The 24,838-nt window shown below is 41.9% G+C and overlaps 1 protein-coding gene across 5 annotated transcripts in view; it reads left to right on the forward strand.

Moving 5' to 3' along the window:
• The first annotated feature begins 1,184 nt into the window (after positions 1 to 1,184).
• Positions 1,185 to 24,838, forward strand: part of LOC108492059 (ligand-dependent corepressor) — an 88,382-nt gene continuing 64,728 nt past the window's right edge. For 3 of the 5 annotated variants that reach the window (XM_017803883.1, XM_017803887.1, XM_017803888.1), the window contains exon 1: positions 1,185 to 1,303. In XM_017803883.1, coding sequence (XP_017659372.1) covers positions 1,207 to 1,303 — 97 coding nt within the window. In that variant the 5' untranslated portion in view covers positions 1,185 to 1,206. The remainder of the gene's footprint in view (positions 1,304 to 24,838) is intronic. The other 2 variants (XM_017803884.1, XM_017803886.1) reach the window with 2 other exon arrangements.

Here is a 24,838-nt window from a genome sequence, read left to right on the forward strand (position 1 = left end):
CTGCTGAAGCTTTCCTGATAGATTGGCAGAGCAATCACACCTCAGTTTTGCATTCCTTTTGCTGGACTAGCCAAACTGAGCTGTCCTGAGCTCATTTTGTAGGACAGGCTAATTGCTCTCCTACCTGCCTGCATCAAGTGGGTCTTGGAGTTTCCTTTGAATAGGACAGCTGGCTTACTGCAGCTGCAACTGCACCTGAACAGCAGCTCCACAGGAAATACCTTTTCTGGGACATCCTGCTACCGCACATGCATACAGCCAGCTTTGAGCTCTATGCCTTTCCAACTCCCTCATTCTGTGTGGCTGGGCAAGGTGAGGATAATGGCTCCAGTGGTTACAGTGGGGGAACAAAGGCCAAGACCCATGGGCTTCATCTCTGGCCTTACAGCAAGGTTAGGAGTAGGACATTTCACTTTCCAAGCCCATCCACTGAGCTTGCAAGAAGCTGGTGCTCATGTTCTCCTCCTGCCTTCCCTTCAGCCTTGTGCTGACCGCTTTCTGTCAGAACCTTACAACATCTGAGCTCACCAGGAGGGAGGGCTTTGTGCTTGTGATGCAAGGCTGAAGTACAGGAGGTGGCTGAGTCATGAAGCTGCCACTGTGGGACCTCCCGGCCACTGCAGACACGTGCCTTCCCTTTGCATCATGGCCACCAACAGACCTGGAGGGTGTACAACTATGCCGTGGAGCAGATGAGGAGATATCAGGTCTTCCTGATGGAAAACTATGTGGCCTTTTCAGGGCTGACCCCTCTGGGGTGCGACAGCCTCAAAGGCAGGGGGGATGGCTGTTCAGGCCATGGTGATGCCTCAGGGGTGGAATGTCCCATCAGGGGTGGGATGTCCCCTCAGGGGAGGGATGGCAGCTGAGGGCACAGTGACCACTCCGAAATAGGGTGTTCCTTCAGGGGTGGGATGTCCCCTCGGGGTTGGGGTGTCCCCCTGGGGACACGGTGCCCGCCCGGGGCGGGGCCGCCCCCGCTCCCTCACGACTGGCCGGGGGGGCCTGCAGCGCCCCCCAGCGGGCGGGCGCGGCGGCGCCGCACGTGCGGGCCGACGGAGGGGAAGAAGCGCATGCGCGGGGCGGGGCGGGCGCCGCGCGCGAGTGGGCGTGGCGCGGCGCGGCGCGCGCGGCCCTCCCTCCCTCGCTCCCTCCTCCCCCCGCCCCGCCGGCTGCCACCGCCCCCGCCCCGCCCCCGCCCAGAAGATGGCGAGCCCGTGCGGGCGGCAGCAGTGCTCCATCCAGAGACGCGGCGTCCGCCACCAGCTCGATTCGTGGCGACACAAGCTCATTCACTGTGTAGGTGAGGGACGGCGGCGCGGCGGGGAGGCCGGGCCGGGCCCCTCGGCGGCGGGAGGCTCCGCCGGAGCGGGGGCCGTGAGGCGAGCGGCGCCGCGGCCTGCGGGCCCGCCCCACTCCCCCTCCCCGCCGGCCGCCGTGAGGCGCCGCGCCGGGCCGGGCCCCGCCCTGCGCCGGGGGGGGAGCCGGGAGGGGGGTCCTACCCTGCCCTTTTGTGCGGCCCCTGTCAGCGCCGCGCCCGCTCCTCCCCGCCCGGCACGGCCCGGCCCGGCCGCGGCCCCTTCAAACTTGTTTACGGCGGGGCCGCGCCCGGCGGCGCGGAGCGGCCCCCGCCTGTCACTGCCCGGGGGCGAGCCCGGGCCGGCCCGCCTGCCACCGGCCTGGCCAGGCGGGAGGGAGCGGGGCCGCGGAGCCGGCGGGAGGAGCGGCGGGGGAAAGCGGAAAGTTGTGGATCGCGGTGCCGGATTGACGCCCTGAATCCGGAGCGGGGCCGCGAGGTTAAAAGGATGTGTGATTGCTTTTCTCGTTCCCCCCCCACCTCCTCCTCCTCCTCCTTCCCCCCCCACCGTGCGCGCTTCTTGTTGTGCAGGCTCCTTGCAGTCGAATATTTTGGGTTTTGAAAAAGAAGTCCCTTTCATCTCGAGTAACTTTTCCCATTCAAAATACAGATTTTGCCCTTTTCTCTTTCCCTAGCAAGAAATCGAGACCTTTTCTACGCATCCCAACATACACATAAATGCCAGCTCTAGGCCAGTAATTCTGTAGGTGTCTGCAAAGAAAATAGATTTGACAACAGTAGACTATGAACTTCCAGGATAATCTTAAAAATCCCTATCTAAAACATTGGTATGTCTCATTTTGTTCGGCCTTCTGTTTCTAATTGAGCACAAATCCTCATTTTATTTTTAAATATGCAAATATGGCCGTAATCTCCCAGTGACTGCTCAGCATAGGTAATCTGTGAAAACAGTCACAGATTCACTTTAGTTCCTTGTGTGCAGAGTTAAACCTCTTATTGTCAGTTAGCTCAGCATCCCAGTTCATTATCAGGGATTTAAAATACCATTTTTGGTTACACCAGGATGTTTAACTGCTGCTGTGTATATTTCTGGCTTCATCTAAATGTTTAAATTTCTGTAATGTGAAAGTGTGTGCTAGATGCTTGTTAACTTCAGACTAATTCAAGCAATTAACTTGTTTTATGCATAAAGTGATTGAAGAGTAATATGTTCCTGAGAAACTCACACTACACAAAAGTGCTGGGTTTTCTTTCCAATGGATTATTGATGTTTTTAGATCCAGTTTGTGGCGTTTTATTTTGATTCCATCTTTGCTACATTTTATTGGCTTCCACCTCTGCTTGAACCAGATTTATTTTACTCCTATCTCATTATCTCACCTCAGGCTGCTGGGGTTCACCTGTCCTAGTCCTTTCTAAACTCCCTACTTGCAGCATGTCATCTTGTCTTCCTCTCAGTCCCTGCTGCTCTGGTGTCAGGTCCCTGAATCCTCCAGTGGAGCTGTCCTGCTGCTCGGAGTTTAACCAGATAGCTGTGAGGAGCAAATTAGGAGCAGGGGGAAAAAAAAAAAAAAAGCAAACCCGAAAGGACAGTTTCAAAGCTGCTGTTGAAGATCTTATGTTAGGGTGAAATGCAAGAATTGTGTCCATTCATTAGGCTGCTCTTTGGGAAAATCCTGGGTAGTCAGAGAAGTTTGTGTCATCTACAGACTCAAGGAAAATGCTACGTTATTGAAGTTCTTAGCAACCCTAAGTGCTAAAACTTAAAACAAACACCACCACCCCCATTTATACACACCCTGTTCTGTTTCTCTAAAGCCATTTAAATTGCCAGCTCCTGGTGAAGTTGCTTTCTCCCTTTGTCCCTTCCATATCTCTTCCTCATACTTAAATTTGATACATGTTTTGTTCCTCTGAAAGATTTCCCTCTCTGAAAGTCCCTCTGTGTGTGTTTAACAAAAGATACTGTGAATGCTGTTAAGCACAGAGTTGACTGGGATTTTTTGGAGGTAAAGTACAAAACCATTTAAAAAAAAAAATAAAGTCCAAAGTGTAACAGTGCTCAGTGACTTTTATCTTGATAGTACTATGTCGTAAATAGTTTCAGCTTCAAATTGATCAGCTTTATGAGGTCTCGAGACCTGCCCTGCTCCTAGTATGAATCTTTTATAAATCGTTGGGTCATGTAAATGTGCAAATTGTTACATTTTTTTTGATTTTGATATTTTTTATAGAATTATAAAAGGTTTATTGCAGTAGCCCAGGATGTTCAGCTGAAATTATGTTGTGATCTTAACCCCTTGCCCAAAATACACCTCCGACATCTTAAGTGAATTTTGACAGTGTTCCCTGAGGTTTGGAAGTAGACTTGTTAAATGAGGTAACATTCTGTTTCGCCTTGGCTGTTTGTAGAAGTCTTAAATAATTTTTTCCTGTAATAAATACTCTGCTTCCCAATGTTTAAATATCAGTATGGGAAAATCCTTCTTGTTACTTCAGAAATACCCATTCACATTTCGTTCTGAAAGTAAATGAGGAGTGTGGGATTTTCTGTGTTAACATCATTCCCTGAAAAGCCATTCTAATACCACACAGTGTGGCATTCAGAAAAAATATACCCGTGGTTTGAACTAGTGCATTTGGCAATAAAAATTGCTTAAGTAATTCACTTTCACCTCTTGTTTCGTGCTTCTGTGATCGGCTTCTTCTTTGGACTGTGGGTTCATGACAGTTTGTCAAACTAAGCTCGTACTCTCAAGGGAGCAAAAACACAGGGGAGCTGAAGGACCACCTGTCCACAAGGAGCCAATTCAGGGTAGCTGTCCTAGCAGAAAACATCATCTTTTGGAGGGAGTGGAGTAATTTTCTGCTGGGATAGCTCCCTGAACTGGCTGGCTGTGGGGTCAAGCAAATACTAGCGCTAGTGCAAGGAAGAGGGTGAGAATGCATAGCTGGTGGAAAGGAAAAGAATGAGAATGGCAGCAGAGATACAGATCAGCTTGAACTGTCACAGAGTTGCTTTTCGGTTGTACCCCGGTGGCTTTCTGTGGGAGGTAGCTCAGGGAACTGATCTGGCTGAAACTTCCTTGTCATGTATTTTATCCCCTTTTTTTGTGGAGAGGGAGGTGTTGTGGCCGGCGGAGGACAGGTCTGTGAGCAGTTCTGTTGATCAGTGATGTAACTGAAGGAGCAGCATGCCATGGCCTGGAGGTGGAGGGAAGTGCGGAGAAGGGGGTGTTGAAGCTCTCTTTGCAGGGAGATGTACTGGGCTGTTGAACCACATGTAAGGGAGTAGTGAGTGGCACCCGGGATCTTGATGCCCTGGTAGGACTTGGATTGTAAGGACACAGCGTGCCAGGTGATAACTCTTTGATGCTGACATATTTGTTCTCTGTACCAGTCTTGAGTGTTAGCATCTTTTTGGGTGGCTAAAAGCAGATACCTTGAGACAAATCTATGTGATGATTTTAATTTTTATTTTTTTTCCCTCTCCCAGCCTCCAGTCACCTGCTGTTCAGATTCTTGCTAGATTTGAAATGGTTGGTGAGATTGGGTCAGGAAAGGAATGGGGAGTTTGAGGGAGGAAATAGCCCACAGATCCCTGAAACCCTCCTGACACCTTTTATATGGGCAGTAATAGCATTGCAATGCTATGTGGTCACTGGAGTGGTAGTTTGAGGTGGTTGCATGTATTTCTACTAGCTGGTGATGCTTGGCCCTCTGTTAAATATTAGCTGTACTCTTGGAAACTCCCTGACTAAATTATGGTCTGTGTTGGGGGTGTGGGGGCAGGGAGGGAATGGTTCAGTGCTCTTCAGCAGCGATCCTAGTTTTGGGCGCAAAATGATGACTTCAAAGCAAAACCTGTAACGTCAGAAGGTTTCCAGTCATCTTGGTCTCTGCCAGTGTTTCACTGAGGTGCTATTTGGCCGTTGATTTTACTCTTTTACTATCAAAATAAGTGAGGCAATTTCCTTTTTCTTTAAAATGACTGTTGCTGATGAAATACTGCAACCTAAGTACCCGATCTGTTTCTGTGTACTAATTTGTTGAATAGTCGTGGTCTTCTGTGCCCTTGGATACTTAAGATTAAAGTGTGGATTCTGTGAAAGAAATATGATACATCAGGAAGTGTTAGAAGCTAATATTAATCAAGAGAAGGTGTACAGTAGTTGAATAATTCTGAAATCTTTATTACTTATTTTGATTATTGCTCCTGTATAGCTCCAGCCTATCATAGATGTGATATGAATTAGCTGCTGCTTCCAAACAGTTAGCTGTGTTATCTTGTTTTGGAAGTAGGCTTGAGTCTCCAAGTGTTTAACGTAGTTCTGGTTCAAAGGTCAGATTGCATTTATTTGTTCCAAAATGAGAAAGCTTATTATAACCATGATGCTGATGAAAAATAATAATAAAAAGCAAGTTAAAGTTTAAATGTAGGGCTGTTTTATACTGATATCTGGTTTAGATATGTCCCTAGCCTTGTCCCCAGAAAATGTGCAAGTGGTACTATTTGCCTTATCTGAACCTGCATGTTTAAATACAGCTTGTGGCTTTTTTTTAAATTAATATAAATCCATTTATACAGCAATTTTACAGTATAGTAGCTGAAGGTTTGTTCAAGAAGATCTGGTCTATGCACAAACATTTCTGCCAGTTTGAGGAAGGGAGAATTACCCTTTTATGACAAAGTTATGCCAAGAAAAAAAATGAGGCAACTGTCATTTAAAATTAAAAATCTTTAGTTGTAAGCAATGAAATTTACAACTTGATATTTGGCTTTACTTTGAATGTGCGTGGAAGGATGGTGTGTGTCTGAAGAACAGTAGAAGTTGAACTGCGGGGGATAAGTCTAGATCTGTTCCAAATATCTCTTTGGATTCACTACAAATCACTTTGGATTTGCCCTTGTTTCCCTATTTACAAACGAAGAATAACTTCTGCCCTTTCAGGGACAATGTCAACCAAACAAAAGCATACTCAAAAAAATTCTTGATAATCACTTGGTATTATACTATCTTGAGCTCTTCTTCCAATGCCTGCGACATGAAATTTTGGACTAGGCTGCATAATTTGGTTTGTTTCACATTTCAGCAAAAATGTATTTTAATTTGTGTGAGGTAATAATGATCATTGCAAGGTGGGAGGCTTCCTTCTCAGGACATCTTTGTCCTGCAGGAAGTACAGAGTTTTTGGACTTAATTTTTAACTAAGGAATAATGACATTCATTCACTTTTAATAGAACTTCTCAAAATTAATTTCAGTAATCCATTCAATGCATGCAGGAAATAGTCAAAATCCATCTAGATAAAATCTTTGTAGTGTTTATGTTGGGATATATGTAGTAAAGATTTACAGCTTTGTGGTACAGCACCATTTTAAAAGAGCACCTGAAGGACTGTTCCCAGTTTTTAAGACATTTTTTGACAGTTTGTGCTGTATATTGATAATAATCCAAATACTGTTATACACAGAAATCCAATAACTGCACTTTAATTAAGAATGGATGATACAAAATCCCTGTTTTCGTGCTCAGTTGTCTAAATCCTTATTGCATGGTACTTACATGACTCAAGGCTCTGCCATCTTAGGCCATGGTACATCCAGGCAAATACTGTCATATGTTTTGATGTGGTTAGTAGTTTGTTTGTTTTATCTGGGAACTTGTGTTCTTTCATGACTATTGTAAAATCACAATGAAAGTACTTCCTAAAAGTTTAGGCAAGGTTTGAGGAAAAACAGGCATTTAACAGGGTTAAAGAAAATTAGCCCTGTCATACATGTTGGGGCAGAGAGAACACTGCTGCAGTAGGGGGGACTCTCCAGTGCTCTTCCTCAACCTTCTATGTATATTTATTTTCACTCTTAAGAGAATGAGGCTTTGGTTCTCAAAGGTTATTTGGATGGATATTTATAACTCTCTGAGAAATACAAAGCTTTTGGGATTTTCTGAGGGCAGGGTTTGATGGGATGGGCTGAGCCAATATAAGTTCTACCTCTGGTTAAGAGGGTTATTAGCGCTTGTTTTTACTAAACTGACAGAAGTCTGCAAAACTAGCTAATCTTCTGATGATGCTTAGTAACCTGAGTCATCCTAGCTAGGAATGGAGATGAGCAGGAGAGCTCATCTGAAACACTGGATGGGATCATGTCTGTGGGGGGAAGGGAAGGGGATAGAATAGCCTCTTCAAAAGGCAGGGAGTTTTCTATTTTGCATCTTGTTTCTTGTAACCATGCTACAGACTGTGGTTATGTTTGACAGTAGTGCTGTCTAAGCTGGCTTAAATGGTCCCCTCTGTGCTGGCACAACTATGTATGGCAGCTTAGTGAATCAGTTCCCTGACTAGACCTGACTGGAGAACAATTTTTTTTTTTTTTTTTTTTGCTACAACATCTGCAGAGGATGGAGAGACAGAAAATGAAGAGTTGAGGCTATTCAACTGGTATTGTCACATGCAAAAATCCAAGTTGTCTGTCGCTCAGTAAGTGCTTATTTCTATGTGCTTCATGTTCATTACAGTAGCAGGAAGATTGCTTCAGTCTCCCTCGTAGAGCTCTCTCCATGACAATGAACTGTGGGCTTTGCTTTCCAAGCTAGTTCCTCTATTACTAAGTTGCAGCTTTACAGCGCTTCTCCCCAGTACCTCTGCAGGCCTCTGGGATTTCTCAGTTCTCTCCCATAAATCCATGTGGCCTCAGATTCTTTTGGGAAATGACAGGTTCAGCTTATTTCTTTTTCTGTCAAAGAATACCTTACTGTTATTTCTGTGGACATCTTTAAGTCACTTACCTTTTACCCCAGATTTGGTTCACCTCGTATGTTGTGTGTAGTATCATGTGTTCTTTTATGGTGAGTTAACAAAAAAATTCAACTGTCAAAGCTGAGTAGGAGATTTGAGTTACACATGAATACTGCTGGCACATGAAAGATGAAGTGGAGGTTGTGGTTTTGCAACACTTCTGCAGGACACCACTTCCTTCATAGTAAAATTGCTATTAGATGATGTCTCCATCCGTTTTTTCCACTCTTCTTACAGAGGAAAGATGGTGTTCCTGTTGCATTTTCCAGAAGTGGTGGCAAAGTGGCTGCACAGGGAAGACTTGCAGAAAGACAAAGGATGTTCCTTATGCCCTGAGGACTGTGATATTTTATGGGAGGGAGAAGAGGGGGAGAAAAGAGGACTGGACAAGAGCTCAGTATTCATTAACAAAGGAAGCTTTCAGAAGCTGAATTCAGCAGTGTGGAAAGACATCAGAGGCCACCAGGCAATCTTAACTCTTGAGCTGAGTTTACTTGTGAGAACTTTCCTGGTTGTCTTTTAATGATTTTTGTGTATGCTTATAGTACAAATGTTTCAGTGTCTAACTGGAGAGAATTGCATAGGTGAGTGCTTGATGTGGTCCTTTGACCTCCCTGGTCGGGATGGTGGTCCTTTTAAAAATGGAGTAACTGCCTGAGTAGGAAGAGGAACAGGTAGTCAAGCGATAGAGTTCTTCATTTCTTCATTTCTTTTTTTGTTGGTTGTGCTAACAAAAGGATGTGAAAGCTTCAGCCCACAGCCTGCAATTCCCCACTCTAATACTTCCAGGGCAGTACATAGTGGTGATGCTCCTCACCTTGTGCTCCTTTGTACTTAGACTGTAGCAATGTGCTGTTTGGCTCCCTTTGCTACATGCATATGTAACAGGAGGCTGCTTGCTCTGTTACCTGTGTAAAAGACCTTTGAGCTCCGCCTCCAGCCTTGCAAAGTCTGCCTGTTAAACTCTCCACAGCACTTTGTATGCATAATGCTCTTAAGTGGTCTGCCTGCTCTTAATGTGCGGACAAACACGTGGACCAGTTTTGAAACTGCATCACAGATTAGTCAGAGTGGTGTGCTTGGGCACTTCAGCTGAGGAGTTGTGTGGCCAGAAGAGTTCTCTCAGCCTGTGCCTTGTGTCCTGCAGTCTTGGGCTTCTTAAGAAATATATTTATATATTGGAACGCACAAAATTTGGTTTAAATGCTCATAGCAACCCAGCTTTCTGCTTGGCTGTCGGCTTCTTTAGTGGTCATTTTGTCCTCATCATGAACAAGTTGAAGATAAGCTAGTGTTACAGCAGACCTTGTCTCAAGTTTGGTCATCTCCTGGCTTAATATTTGATGAGAGCTGCTTTCTAGGTGATGCTTTATCATGATCTTTAGATGCTTTTCCACAAACATGCTGTTCTATCCTTTGCATGAACAAAATGTTTGCAGAGGTGGATGCTTAACTTCCATTTCACTCTGCAAAAGCAAGAGAATAGTAAAGCGTGGAGATAGTTTCCCTTTCTGACCTAAAAAAACTTAAAAGCAATCTTTCTTTAGAAAAGGAGGAGCATTGTTACTTTATCCCTAACTTTCTCTCCTGCTTTGAAGTCGTTTGTGAAACTTAAGTTTATATGATACTAGAATCTCTCTTCTGGGATTTCTCTCAAGAGTCTTACTTTTATCTTATGGAAAAAACAGCCATCTGATAGTGTTCACTTCCAAAATGAGAACTTAGAAAAAACTTCTGTACTTTTGTTTCAGTGATTGTTTCTTGATTTAATTGTCCTCACTGCTAGGTAGGAGGAGTGTCCCTTGCTAGTTTGAAATGTCCTTTGGCAAAGTTCTGCTCCTATTCAACTAGAAGAAGAACGTTTCAGTAACTTTAGTGGTTATCCTTTATCTGCATACTGTAGCCTACTAGCTATCAAAATATTACAAGATTGAGTGAAGGATGGAGAAGTGTGAGGGGAAAACTAAGTGTGAAGTGTTAGTTATGTGTAGGTTTAGATGAGTATCCATACTTCAAAATGTGTTGTGTACCATGGCTTTGTAAAAATGAAGAGTCAAAGTCTCTTGGAGAGGGAAAAAGTAACTTTTCCCTCAAAATACTTCTCATGAATGTTTTCTTTATTCTAACTTGGTGGACAAAATTGTAGCAAGTCTAACACTAATTTTGGTGTTTCTGGTTAAATGCTTAATGACTGCTGGCACATTTCTCTTGGTTTTTATATGTTTTCTGTCTTCCTTGTCAATCCTGTGAATTCATATAAAATAAGAAAAATATAATCATCTGGAACTGTATGGTAAGATGCTATGAGAACCCAGTTCTTGTATCTTACAGGAGTATTTTTGTAGACTCTTCACAAAATCTAATCCCTTGGTCTTGCCTCTGCAGTTTTCCTCGAGTGATGTGCAGTGATTTGGGAATGAGCTTCAGTGCTTGGTTGAGACAGACCATCCAGAGGTCCATTTTGCATATGATCTTTTGAATTCAGCACGGATGCTGTACTTATCTCTTGAACAAGCCTGAACCATGGAGAGAAGAACTGTGTTTTGCCAGGGCTCTCTTAAATCAGTGTTTTTTCAACCTGGAGTTGGCGAGAAGCAACTGTGGAAAAACAAGGCTATTGCCAATAGTTTAAATTGTGTGGGGTCTTTTATGCTTTTCAGGAGCCCACAGTTTGAAAATTACTGCTCTAAATGGTTTGTAAACAGGGGCTGTTTTTCCTTTCCCAAGTGGCTGTAGGTGTTAAGGAGTATGAGCTGATATTTAGTCATCTATTAGATTAGGATTGATTTTTTTTTTCTTTCTTTCCTCTTCTCATACTTCGCGATTTAAAAGTATATTTTATCCAAAAATGGATATCATGGAGGATACTGAGCCTGGAAAACTTCAACTTGAAAGCTGACTTCTGGAAAAAGGTTAGAGTGGTGTTAAGTAGGTCTATTTAAAGTGCTGCACTCCCTATACTCAGAGCTTCTGTATTTTCCCTTCCAAGAACCTTGCTGTGAAGGCCAAACTCCTGCTAGTTTGTGTTAGATCTAAAGATTTCCCTGCATTCCTCCCTTACATGGTTGTGAAGGGAACTTTTAAGACACAGGCTTGAGTGTAAACTGATGTAGTCTCTGTGCAGTGCACTGGCAGATGCCCTGGAACAACAGGTAAAACGCCTTTCAGGTCTCAAGAGGACATGGATTTATTCATTTTAATGACTAGAAGGTATTTGAAGTATGAGATGGGCACCAAGCTGTTGGTAATCTCTGGATGCTGTTCTGGCTATCAAAGCCCAAATAGTCTCCATGCTGACCACTCTTCCAGCTCACTCTGTTTTGCTAGAACCATAGCTGAGGTCACAGGCTGAGCACACTAACAGTACAAAATTGAATGAGTTCAGAGGTTACTCTGCTCCACAAGTTACTCAGTTTCAAATTAGATTAAAATTTGACTTTTTAAGTTAAAGTTGTTGCAGAACTGTAGTCGACTTGGCCATGGAGGCTGCGCTCCTTGCTTATGACAGATTGGTTCTTGTTCCTAAATCATCTGTTTCCCTGTGACTAATCTTGAATTTGTATCTTCCTGCTGCTTGTACTTTGAACTGAATTCTGTGCTCCAAATAAGAAGAGCAGATAGGCCTTTAAATTTTCTCAACTCCTCGTAGCCCAAGGACTGCTCCTGGCCCTAGGATAGGAAATGCCTTACGCAGCTTGATATATATATAATGGGAGGTGGTTGAGAGGAAGGCATGTATCAAGAAGTCGATCACAGCTGCTTTGGTCTATACTTACTGGCATGGTGATGAACTTTAGCAGCTAAATGCGCTTGTGATGACACCTCACAAACTTCAGAAAGTAAGCAGTTATTTTTGGAAACTTTTTCCCCCTCAGGACTAAAACTACTAAACCTACTTAAAAAAAAAAGTCAATGCAAAAACACTTTTTCCCAGGGAACCAGCACCTTCTGCTTATCATGTCTGTGGGCATTTCAGCATCCCAACCCTATAACCTGCTTGATGTTCTTTCCTGTCTGTCTTTCTATTGTCTGAAAGTTGGAGGGTTTTCCATTGCTGTAAGGGAAGAAGAATAGTTCTTTCATATTCAGTTTGGGCAAAGAGATAAGCGATCCTCTGATCTCATTTTTAAGGCAGATGGATCTTTGCTCTCAGCATGCAATGGTGCTGCCTAGGAGGGCGTTCATGAATCTGCCTGTAAGCAGCAAACAGAGCTAGTTTCTGAGTTGATTTGTACTGGCAGACTTGAAGGGTTAAGAGTGCTGAATTTATTGAATAGTTTTGACATTCTGTTGGTGGTGGCAGAAATTTCTTTAATAAATAAATCATGCTCTGAACACTGGTTTGCTGCCCCATAGTTTTGCCAATGCAGCTATATTGGGGTCTGTTTGTAAGCGGGGTCCTGAAGGCAAGGTTTGATAAGCCTTGGCTTTACTGAGATGTCCAAGGTAGGTCTGAGCAGGGACTGTGGGCCAGAATGAGAGCCCTGGATGTGGGTATGTAGAGGAATCTCTGTAAGTGGTGTCCTGTGCCTCTGAGCTGCAACCCATCTGTTCCCAGTGACTGCGGAAGGACACCGATGCCTGCTGGAGCACCTTGTGGTTACGTGTGACAAGTGAGGCTCTCCTGAGGACATGTTTCTGCTTTCTGTCAGCATGGCAGCCAGCGTGCAATTGGGCTTTGGCTGTTAGTGCAGGAACTAACTCACTCTCTGCTGTCAGTCCACGCTCAGCACAGGGTTGGGGTCTGAAGCAGAACGAGTCAGATGGTCCTGGGAAATGGATCTCTCACTTCAGGTGACCTCACAGAAGGTCATAAGCTTACTCTCCTTTTCAAAATGACATGTAAAATACTTGTCTTCGGGCTTTCCATTTCCTTGGTAATGCATTCTTTAACTCAGGTGACTCCTCCCTCTTAGTTCAACCTGAGGGGAGGTAGGGAAGATGGAGACAAAAATGAGATAGCAGGACATCATAGCCTTGAAATATCCCAAGAGTTTTTCCTCTTGGAACCAGTGGATGAAAATGAATATCTCTCTAAAACTAGGTCTCTTTTGAAAATCCAGATTTAACGTGAATGGGGGTCAAACTTCACAAAGAGTGCTTTTGGAAAAGGAGATGATAAACTTCAATAACTGTATAATTACTTGCCATGTTTATATCCACTGAAGGAATGTAAAGGTGCATCTAAAACAAAGAACTATAAAGTTTTTGTTTTTCTGCTTCTAAATTGTTGGCTCTGAGTGCCATACTAAATGGCATAGACGGTTTAATTTAGAGATGTTTCTGTGAAATTCAGAGGCAAGAAAAATGGAAGGTCAACCAGAGAAATGAAATAACTTTTGCGTAAAAATAGTGCCTTAAATAGATGTTTCTAATGGTGTGGTGGTTGGGGCTTACTTTGGTTTGGGGTTTTTTTGGGGGTGCAGGTGGTTTTTGGCTTTTTTTTAATGTGAGGTAAGCATAACTAAGAGACTTGTGTGAAGGGAAGTCATGTCTATTTAATTTTAAGGTACTGAAACTACTGAAACTACTCTGATAATCTTCCAAATACATCTTAAAGCATTTTTGGGAAATGGACTAAAATATTTCCGTTTTTAGGGGAAAAACAGTTTCAGGGAAGTACCTGATCTTCCCATCAGATAGAAAGAACTATATAAAGTTCTGACGTGAAACTTAAGGGTTGGTGTTTGGGGTGGTGCTGGTGGGAGAAGGCAGGCAGGTTCTGTGATGGGTTTTGGGGGAGCATTTCTTTTTGTTGTTGTTTTGTTGTTGGTTTAAGCTTAAAAAATTAAATAGAATTCACCAGGAAAAAAGCTTATTGTTTTCAGTTAAAGAATTAAGGGTTAGGACAGCATAGAGATTTGCCTGGATGGGTCCTCTGAATCTTTCTTTTAAGGAAATCAACATTGGTCCAGGACCAATCAACATTGGTCAAGGACCATCAAAATGGTCCTCAAGAATATTCAATAAAACTACTGTTGGCTTTTGGGCCATGAGTTATTCTTTCTCCAGAATAAAGTTAAACATGATGCTATCTATTTTTTAACTGTATTATCACAGTAATGTAAGCAACTTGCTGTAATGTAATGTAAGAGGGTCAGATTTCTGGAAAGGCATGAAATTGTTCTCTGTGCAACATCACTATTTTGGTGAAAAATAATGAAATGTATTGATTAGAGTTTATATATGTCCTAAACGTGATGTTTAGCGTATGTAGAAGATCCTATGGGAAACATTCAGTAGATTTTTTCCATTTTAAAATAAAGAAGAGGTTATGCTAGAGCAACTGTATTAAAGCAGTTCACCCTGATATTGAAGAAACTGCAAGTCCACATTACAGACCTTGCTGAATTGTGCAAATTTGTGTTACGTTTATAGTAGGTGCAGGTTTGGGGAGTAACTCTTGTGGAAATTTCTGAGAAATCACAATTTTATACATAATTTAATTAAATGAGCAGTATGGGAGAATATAGTTGTTTAATGTTTAATATATAAGATTCTTTGAGAAAGATCTTGATTCCACCACAGGAAAATAGAATACATGTCCAAGTGGTGCATAGCAGTAGAAGTGAATTCTCTTGTGAAAACACAGTTCATGGTTACATGGCAGTTTTGAATCTAGTATAGATTTAAAATGCTGTAGAGAAGGGTGATCCTACCACCCCCTTTGTGACACTTCCCTCACTTCATGTAGATTCATGCTGGGTTGGATCAGGGAACTGATCCCTGAACCATCTTGTCGTGTTACTGTGCAAATGCAAGATGAGTGAGCCTCTGGGGGGGGTGGGGAGGATGAGTGGGATCAGCTCTTTCAGTGGAGAGGTGGATTTATCATGGATTAAAGTGCCAGGTGATCAGTAATCATAGCTTCAAAACATTGAAGACATGCTGCAAAATGAACTTCCCTGTCACACTAACCTTCAGTTTGCAGTAATCTGTCTTCTAGTGACTTGGGATAAGGGAATTGTGGCATTTTGAGTCTTCTGACTCCGCTTCTTGCCATTAACCATTTTTAAACAGTATATTTTGCAGTCATACATTTTACATGCACACGTGTTTTACTGCTGCTGAATTTTTTCCCCTCTAAAGCACTTGAGTCAGGCAAGCCTGGTTCTGCTCTTGATGCTGCCTTGCTAGTGCATGTGTCTCAAGTTGCAGTATGTCTCCAGTGAGTAGATAAGTATCCAACATGTTTGTTTTTCAGAAAATTAACAGAAAATTACAAAGAAACTGATGCTGTAATGGAGACATTAGGGTCATCACAAGTTACTGTCAGCAAAAAGTGATCAAAACAACTGAATCTATCTTTATATCCCCAAGTAGTAGTTCTCGTAGGTATTTCTTTGCCCTGGTTCCTTTGGCATAGTGGTGATCTAAATTCTTCTCCTTCTGAGTTAGTCAGCACACTTTGGAATGTTGGCCTAAAGGAAGGGATTCTGTTTACCTGTCTGGGTGATCTGCATATTTGGGCTTTAAGGAAACAACAGCAATCCCTGACAGTGTACCATGCACCTTAGGTTTATGATGCCAGTTGGAGAGATGGGCCAGTGCTGAAACAGCTTGTTTGAAGGCAGTGTTCTCCCAAATGGCAGGAACGGTCGGGTTTCTAGCCACGGGAGCCTCCTGAGGGTAGTCAGCCCCTAATTACACCAGACCTTGTGAAGCATTCTTGGTCTAGTTCAGTATCTTCCCTTTTCACCAAGAAACAATCTCTACCGCAGAGGATATGTAGGTTGATCACAAGATGTGTGAGTTGAGCAGGTTTGAGCTGGGCTTTCTAGGTGGTCAGGCAGTCACAATGCATATTCAGCATGACTGCTGGTTTAGGGCTTTTCTGTTAAGACAAGGTTAAAAGTTGTCATAGGGCTTGCTTCCAAACAGGAGTCACCAGGGGAAAAAAACAGGTAGAGCTGAGGGCAGTTCAGCACTTGTGCTGAGTTCATCTTCTGAGATTCCTCAGCCAGTAAATCTTAATGGTTGACCAAGGAGCAGAACAGGGATATCTGTGTCAGACCAGCTTTGCATTCAGGAGGCAATGCTGGAATAAGAACCACTCCCAGAAAATATCTGTCTGCTCATTCAGCAGTAGGTCCCATTGCCTTGCATTGGAGCTGCATGAAGTGTGTGGTGGTCTCTGCTGCAGAAGCAGGAGTCTGTCCTGCTCCTTCCTGTGTGTCTCATCTGTTCTCTGCAGCACACTGCCGAAACCTATGGAGCGCATGATATTGTTGACTCTGTCTCCTTTCTGTTCTAATGGGCCTTGAATCTCCAGCATCTTCGCTGTAACGTACATCTCCTGTGTTTTTCACTTATGAGGAGTCCAGGGCAGTTACACATCTAACAAATCAGAGCAGTTGCATGCTCCATTCTTGAACAGACTTATAAGCAGTAGCTATACATCTAGTTCCTGAGCAGATGTATTCTGGGATTTCCTGACCATGCTTTTCATGATGACATTGTTTAAGGCAACCCCTTGTGTGGCCACTTACACTTTTGGGATTCTGGGCTAGTTAAACCTTTGTCTTAACCCTGAACAGCCATTCTCATGCAAGGTGAACTTGTAGAAGTTACTGCTTTAAAAAAAAAAAACAAGTGAGATGTGTGTGTACAAAACACTTGTCCCTTATGCAGTCTCATGAACTTGTACAGTGTAACTGATGGAGTGTAGGGGTAGGAATGAGTGATGGAGCAGAGAAGGGAAGGGCTGCAAAACCTCCTGTTGCTACTGAAAGTTCTGCTCGGGAGGCTGTACTTTGAATCTGTAGGCTTGATTGGAGTTTGCCTCCATGAATTTTGGCTCATGCCAGCATTGATCCTTCAAAAGGGGCAAAGGATTACAGAGATACTTTGCCAGTGTCCCCTGATGCAAAAAGCAAAAACTAATTTTTGTTACATCCAAAGCCTTGCGTCTTCCTAAGATGCATTGAGTTCTTCAATGAGGTGATGTGGTTCTTGGTTCTGTACTGTCTTTATAGTCTGAACTACCTTAAAATGGTACTACAGTACCCTTTAAAGCTGTGTTCCGTGTGCCTTTGGCTTGAGGAATGCCTGGGAATCTCTTGTTTAAATCTCTGTTGAAATAAGCAGGGCTAACCAGTTACTGTGAAAGACGAGGCAAACTCGTAAGGGCTGTTTCATTTTTCTTGCCATCACACCACAAGCAGCAGCTGTAGACGCTCATAGGATGGTTAATTTCAGAAATCACATAGTTTAGCAGTTGTCAAGAGGAGGGAAAACCTTCAGCCTCCTGTTTACCTATGATGATGAGATGCATAAACTGGAGCATGAACCTCCGTGCTGGAACTTCTCCTAAGATTCAGCAACATGATAGGCAGAAATATGGCTTCTGTTAAAATGTTGGGGTTTTTTGTTCATTTGTGTGTTTTTTGTCTGTGGACCGCCATGAGTGTAAAGCATTTACATGGTTGCCTCGTGGAAGCCTTGTTACCGAGAGTAACAACAAATCCTGCAAAATTAGCCTATTTTGTTAATTTGGGAATGAAGCATGATAAATGGTTCTTAGTTTGCACCTAGAAATATTTCTGAAAAACAAAGGCTTGACAATCCTTGAAGATGAATGCTGGTTACTTAAACTTTTGCATTTATATTTGTGTCTGCTGTGGGTGGGGATCCTCTTGTAGCCTTTCTAAAGGTAGAGTCTGTTCTTTCCTCCTGTTTGCCATTAAAGCTGGATAGTGCAGGTTGATGGATGAGTGGATGTCATTCTTGGGAAAGTAAATTTAAGGCAAAAAAGTAAATGGGGAAGGAAGGATTTTTATTCCTGAACTAGCTGTTTCAGTTTCTTTTCTCAAGGACCGTAGGAATAAATCTGAACAATATGATGTTGAGTTGCACCTGTAAAAATGGATTCATTTTGTTAGCTTCCTCCTGTTCTGCACAAAGCCACGAGCAGCAGAAGTACTGGAAGAGCCTGCTGCGTAGGCTTATGCTAACCGTATGTTAACTTAGCTTAAAAAAAATTAAACCCTACCTCCTGCAGAACTTGATTTGCCATTGAGAGGAGCTTTCCACTTGCTGGGAGTGAAGGGGAATTTTTCAGTCCTTGGCAATTGTGCAAAGAGGTGGCTATTGTTATTGGCTCAAGGACTGTAGAAAGAACTTTAATTTCCCTGCTTTGTTTGATGCCTCTGCAACTCCAAACTGTCTTTCAATGCAAATATTTAGCTGACTTTCCACTGTTGCTGCTTCTAGGTTTCGTTCATTTTATATTTTCTTCCCCTATGCTTGTCATTCCTCTACATTGAGTGTTTGGAGTTATTTTTCATGAGACTTTTTTGTTTCCAAATGAATTTTATTTTCTCTCTAGGTCGTTTATGTATTTGTCTTCACTAATGTTTGCAACATCTCCGAACATAGTATCCTCTGTGAATTTAACTAACGTGCTGTTTACCCTTTCTTCCAGATCCAGTTTCTGATCCTACTTCCACATTTGGGAGTATGCAAGGGACAAACACATCTCTTTGCGTAGCTTGACTGGATATCCCAAGACTAGGATGTTAGTATATTTAAACATTTTCTTTTGCATTAAAATGTTGCCAGTATCTTAATTGCACATAGATTATTATTTTTTTTAAATGTAATTAGCTTTATTGGCATTATGCATATTCAGAAGCCTGCTGGTAGAAACAGTTTTTCTGCAGACTGACTAGTGCTTATTGACTTTAAAATGGGTGCAGGAGTAAAAAGAATTTCAGGGTTGCTTTTAAAATGAGCTTATTTGCTGTTACAGCTTTAACACTCATTCTTGAAAATGTTGGCTCTTTGTGTAATAAGATTAACTGTAGGTTAATCCACGAACATATAAAATCTTTAGACTGTGTTCAAGATATTTATGAAAGACCACTTCAGACTTCTGAATGCATGAAGAGAGATTTTTAAATACTTGAAATAGTCAAATACCTATAGAAATACTTGCATAAAAAAAGTATTAACAAAAAACAAAATTGCACACTGAAGTTTTTTTTTGATTCCCTGCATCACAGGTCATATTATTCTGGGACTTGTAAGGAGCCAGTTGTCAGGAAGAGTAAACCCTATGCTAAACTATTTTTGCAGATTTGATAATGCAGCTTCCTTAAAAATGTGTTTTGTGACTGTGTTGTAGGTATTGCAAAATGAAGTATTGCATGTTTTCTGTTATGTAAGTAATTGTATGGCAGTAATTAGCAGTTCAAAAATAAAGAAGTCAGCATTAAGCTAATACGCTATTTTAAAAAATGTTGGTTTTCCGACTCAGCCACCTCTTGGAGTGTATTCAACTACCACTATATTTAACTGAATTACTTATTGAACACTAGTATAAGCAAGTACTTAAAGTACTGAAGGAGCTAGGATGCTGAATGCAATGTTCCTTGTGTAGCTGTGGATTTTGCAGGTTCCTCTGCAGCCTTACTTTTCCAGTGTGTTCTCTCCCCCTTGTAAATGAAAGGAGCCTTCTCTTCATGTGGTTTGAATTTCTTTTGTTAAAACTGCTGCCTACCTTCGTGGCTAACATTTTAAGTAATTAGGTACAGTTTCTCTGCTTGGATTTTAATTCGTACTGTTCAGCTCTGTACATGGGCAATATATTTAGGTAAAATTGCAGTTCTTTAGCTTGGCTACTTTGACAAAAGAAGAACTAGTGCTAGGAAAGTGCAGTGTTTTGCGACACTTGTCCTAGTATCCTACTGCATTTTGTTTCAGTGGCTGATTTCCTTCACTCACCCCTTTGATATTATTCCTCTGGTTTGATAGAAAAATAAGTTTATTATGGTAGCTTACAAGCTTTTGCAGGGAATTTGAGACTCATTGAGTACTATTGTTTATCAAATCCACTGAAGCACAATATGTTCTAGAAGTCTAATATTCCTTGAACCTGGAAATATTTCTGGAGTGAAAAATAATTAAAAAAAAAATTTGGCTATATCTGAAATAACCTTCAGAGTATTTAAGGTCTAAAACTGACAGTGGTGGGGAACAAGGCACTTGTTTGAATGCTTTTTGCACGCATAGTCTTCAGCAAATTATTGTTCACTCTTTATGCCACACTTTGTTCCTTACATGTGCATGATGCTCTTTTTCTTTTAGAGAAACTTTCATATGAAAAGGTCATTTTTTCCCTACAGAATGTAGGGGAAGATATTTATGAAGTGTTGTAGACATCAACCTATTTTGTAACTTTTGAATATCTTTTAGTGCTTCTGTAGTCTTTTAATCCCATAGGATCAGATGATTAGGGTGTAGCCTGCAGAAGCACAGTTTGTATCAAATTCCTTCACTGTTAATATGGCTGCACTGCTGGCAGTTCCTAGCCATGGATTAGGAAATTAAGTTCTGAGATTTTGCTCTGAAAGAAGTATTCCAAAGTTACAAAAAGAGCTACTTTGGATAGAAGTGGACAGTGACCCTCATCTTAAAAGCTGAAGCTTCTAGCAAAGCAGCACTCAAAACTGTGAAGTGTTTCTGTTGTTTCTTCATATAGAGGTTGTTAGAGATATTTCAGTCTCCAATGAATTAAGCAATACAACGTAGTGTGGAATGTGCAAGGTTGAGAGGATTTGTGTGTAGGTTACCTGGAAAATATAACTGATTTGGAACACAGGATCTGTGATTGGCAGTTTCTTAGAAGGCCGAGTGTTCTGCCGATATTTCTTCACTCAGTACTAAAGAATTGGTTTTAGATCTGCTGATCTTCCTAGATAGGAACTTCATTCTTTGAACAAACCCAAGGTTTGTTCTTGTCTACTAAGACCTTTTTATTGAGATACCAGTTGTAAAATTAGACCAAGGCTGGCTGTTCTAGAAGTCTAACCTCTGGATGTTTTATCTTTGTAACAATTTGATGTTCTTGACTAGAAACCTGTAATTTGTTTAACTGTGAGCATGTCCTGAGATTCTGCTGTAACACAATGACATTGAGAACCTTAGTGTTCAGAAAGTGTAGGACTGCTGTCTTCTCTCAAGTTCAGATCACAAATGATGCTTTCAAGCAAAGAACTTCAAGTAGACTAAAAACGAAAGTAGTGGGGGAGTAGGGTGGCCTTAACCAAAGTACAGTGGATTAAACATTTGACTAAGGAAAGCCAATAATATGCTATGCTTCAGGAATTCTAGAAGGTCTGAAATAAATGAGATGGTGAAGGCTGGGGAGTGTCAAAAAGCTGCACAGAACTGCTTGACTTAAGGAAGACGTAAAGATGATGGTAGAAGCTGAAGTTACTGTGCATATAACTCAGTTAAGTGCAGTATAAGTTGTTGAATGTAACTGTAGGCACCAAATTCACTGTAGCTACCCAGGAAAGATACTTGGGCATAAGTTTGAAATCCCGAATGGTCATCATAAAATCTGTTTATCATGTTACTTTTGTGTCAACCAATCCCAAGGGATTTTTCCTGGCTATGGTCTTCAGTTCTGATGCAGTAATTACTTCAGGTGTCTGTCTCAAATCTGAATACAGGAAAGGCAATCTGAGTGAGCAAATGAAGAAGTCAGACAGGTCTTGATTTCCACAGTGTTGCTGTCTAAGCTGTCACTGGTCTTGCCACTTGTTCCTGCTGACATAACTGAACTAGGCCAGGAAGTAGTTCCAGTCTAGAAGTAAGGCAAGCAAAAATGATTATTTTTTTTCTTTGTCTTCTGTATGCTATTGTACAGTTGTTTATATTGCCAGTGACAAGTGTGAATAGAAATGCTGATGTTAAGCAGCCTTCCTCCTGTCCCATGTTGCTGTCAAGGAGGGGAAAGAAAAGCTCGGTGTAACACTGACTGTAGTTTAACACAAAATGCCTTAAAGAAACTGGAGTGCTTCTCCTGAGAAGCACACCTGCAGGCATAGCTTACAGAATTGGTGGTGTGTAGCTGAAGCTAACAGGTTAGTAAGATTCCAAGAGTTGCTTCATGAAACGATGGCAGACATTACGTACATATCAGAAGTGAGAGAGATTTATCAGTCTTTGGGAAAATTTCCACTAATCCCCAAAGGTGAGGCTTTCTTACAGCTGTTTGCTGCAAGCTTCTTGCTTCTGAGTGTGGCTTTTTTCTTCTTTAAAGAAGGTTCACTGCTCCTAGTCTACACTGAGTAATATTCTATCACATCTGGCAATTTCAGTTCCCATAGTTAATTTCAGCACCGAATTGTTTTGCTGCTGTAATATTTTGTTGCAGAGTTGTCAGCAGGTGTGCTTATGCTTTTCTGTTTCCAGAGGAATACCAGACCTTGCAGCTTCTTTAGTGCATAGGCATAACCCGAGGTGTGACTGAAGGTTAGGTAAGAATATTTCTGCTAGTATTTAGTTCTGTTGGCATAAGAGTAACAATAGTAACACAGTTTTATCTTCCCTATGTGCAAGAGTTGTCCTGCGCTTACTTTGTACCATTTTGTTCTGGATACTGTTGCTGTTCAAACCGCCATAAAGCTGGAGAGGGCTGTTAAGTTTAGCTCTGCTTCCTTTAGGTTTGCACCTTGTGTTGTAGACTCTTGGAATGCCTTGCTTGAGGTATACTTTTAAATGTGACTTCAGGGATCGCAATTAGTCACTCTAATATACACTGTAGCTAGTATGAATTCTGTGCTATGTGTTTTTCAGTGTTAAGATGCTCCTCTCTGTGTGCTGATTTGTTTTCAGGGTTTTTGTTTGAGGTGGATAACTTTTGGCCCCTGCTCTGCTTTCATTTACCCTTTAATTTTTGTGTAGCTGCCTGTATCACCCATTGTTTTCACCTAGACCATCCTTTCTTTTGAGGCAGAACTGACCTGTCCATCTGAAAACGCTAAAGATACTTTTCCAGAGTTTCTGGGAAGCCCTCTCAAAACATCAGGAGGTGTGCTTCACAGTCACTGTAATCATGATTCAGCTTTCTTTCCACGATCCTTCTTTGCTTCTGTTAGCTTCGTAATCAGAATTTAGGTAAACTCACCAGTGGTGTAGTGAAATAATCACTTGACTTAAAGTGGTGTATCTTTGCATATCATAAGATTTTTCAGGATGCTGTGAGCTAGCTGGAGTCAAGGTGCCCCCCTTCATGGGGGCAGTTGTGTCATGGCTTGTGATGGAGGTTTATTTTACACCAGGCAGACTTGCAATCACAAATACCAGAGTAAAAGTGCTTGTGGCAGTTTTTATCTTACAGGTAAGCTCAGTATATTCACTTCTCAACTAAGAAATGTTCAATTATTTTAACGGGTCTATTAGTTGAAGATCATCAGATTTTCAATGATGGGTGATATAACTAGTTTCCTAAGTAGAATCACATTTTCATTCCCATTTGCAGACTGCTGCATAGATCTGAAAATCTCTGTAGAGATGGTGAAAGGGGTATCTAGAACTTGAGAGCCAAAAAGAAAAGAATAATGTATTGAGTTCAGTAATGAATCATGATATATGTGACCTCCTGTGATAAAGAAGGTGAAACTGAGTCACACTCCAAGAGTTTTCTAGATTACACTGTGGTTTGGTAGATGCTTTTTCTGATAGTAGTCCTTGTTTAAGTGGATTTGGCAGCTCGTACCTACCCTTTCTGGGCTGATTTTTATTTGCAAATTGTTTCAGCTATTCTGTTTTCATTAGGTGATTGTGTTGCAGACAGGGAATAATGTAGGGCAAGACTCAGCTGCTGGGGTAAGGCAACCCTCTTCCAATAGGACAGCTGTGGAGTATGAACTATAGCTCGTACCTCAGCCAGTTTAACTCACACCTCTAACACTTTTGCCCCGTGCCAATGCATATCTCTTGAGGCTGGGGTGGAAGATACTGGTGTCCTGTGCTTCCACATATACAACTTCCGTGGGAAAGGGAAGGTTCCTCCATGGTTTAAACTGGCTTGGGCCTCTGCTATATCTGCTTGTAGCAAATTGTTCCTGACAGCACACCTGACTCAGGCTGATATAAGCATTACTGTGGCCATGAAATAAAGTGCAGCAGTGAATTGATGCTGCTGGACATCCTATCTCTTTGGTGGGAGGCATTTTCCACGCAGGTCAATGCCATCTACTGCAAGGCTGTTCTTAAGCTTGTGTCTCAGGAGTGTGGGGTAACCAGCAGCTGATGAATGTCATCTCACCTTTGCTTGGGAGTGAAGCATTAACAGATTGTCTCTAATGGGAAAAAAGTTTCAGGATTTTTATTTTGATGCAATAAGCAATGCAACACTGTTGGAGCTAGAAAAAATTGCCTCAAGTGTGAGAAACATTTGGGTCTCTGTGTAAAACTTCTGGTCCATGCTGTTTTGTACTATTGTGCACTCCCATTCTTGAGCTATTTGACTCTTAATCTGTTTGTAAATTTTCTAGCTAGTTGTTACAATTGCTTCTCAGTGAAAGTTGTACCTGGTTGCCTGCTGGAACTCCATACCTGGAAGTTGAACAAATAAGAGCACCATCTTTGAATTGAAATACTGAAAAGCAACTCCTTTTTCAATTTTTAGTGTTAAAATTTGTTTGTTTGGATTTTAGTTTAGTTGATTTTGTTTTTTTTTTTTTAATTTAGATCTTATTCTACCCTTAAACTATCTTTTTAAGGATGCATGCAAAGTTGGTAGTTAATCAAGCTCTTCTGTTGTCATTCTTTGCCATTTTATGATGTCTGTGTTTTCTGGTTTATTTTCTAAAGTAATAAAATGCAAGTATTTACATGAGAAGATTCCAGTCAAGTCCTGCATTGATGGTGACTGGCTGTGAAGAGAAGGAGGCAGTCATACAATAAACCTCCCAATCTTGAGAT

Source organism: Lepidothrix coronata, unplaced genomic scaffold (genome assembly GCF_001604755.1).
Source record: "Lepidothrix coronata isolate B3197 unplaced genomic scaffold, Lepidothrix_coronata-1.0 Scaffold8, whole genome shotgun sequence".
NCBI lineage: Eukaryota > Metazoa > Chordata > Aves > Passeriformes > Pipridae > Lepidothrix > Lepidothrix coronata.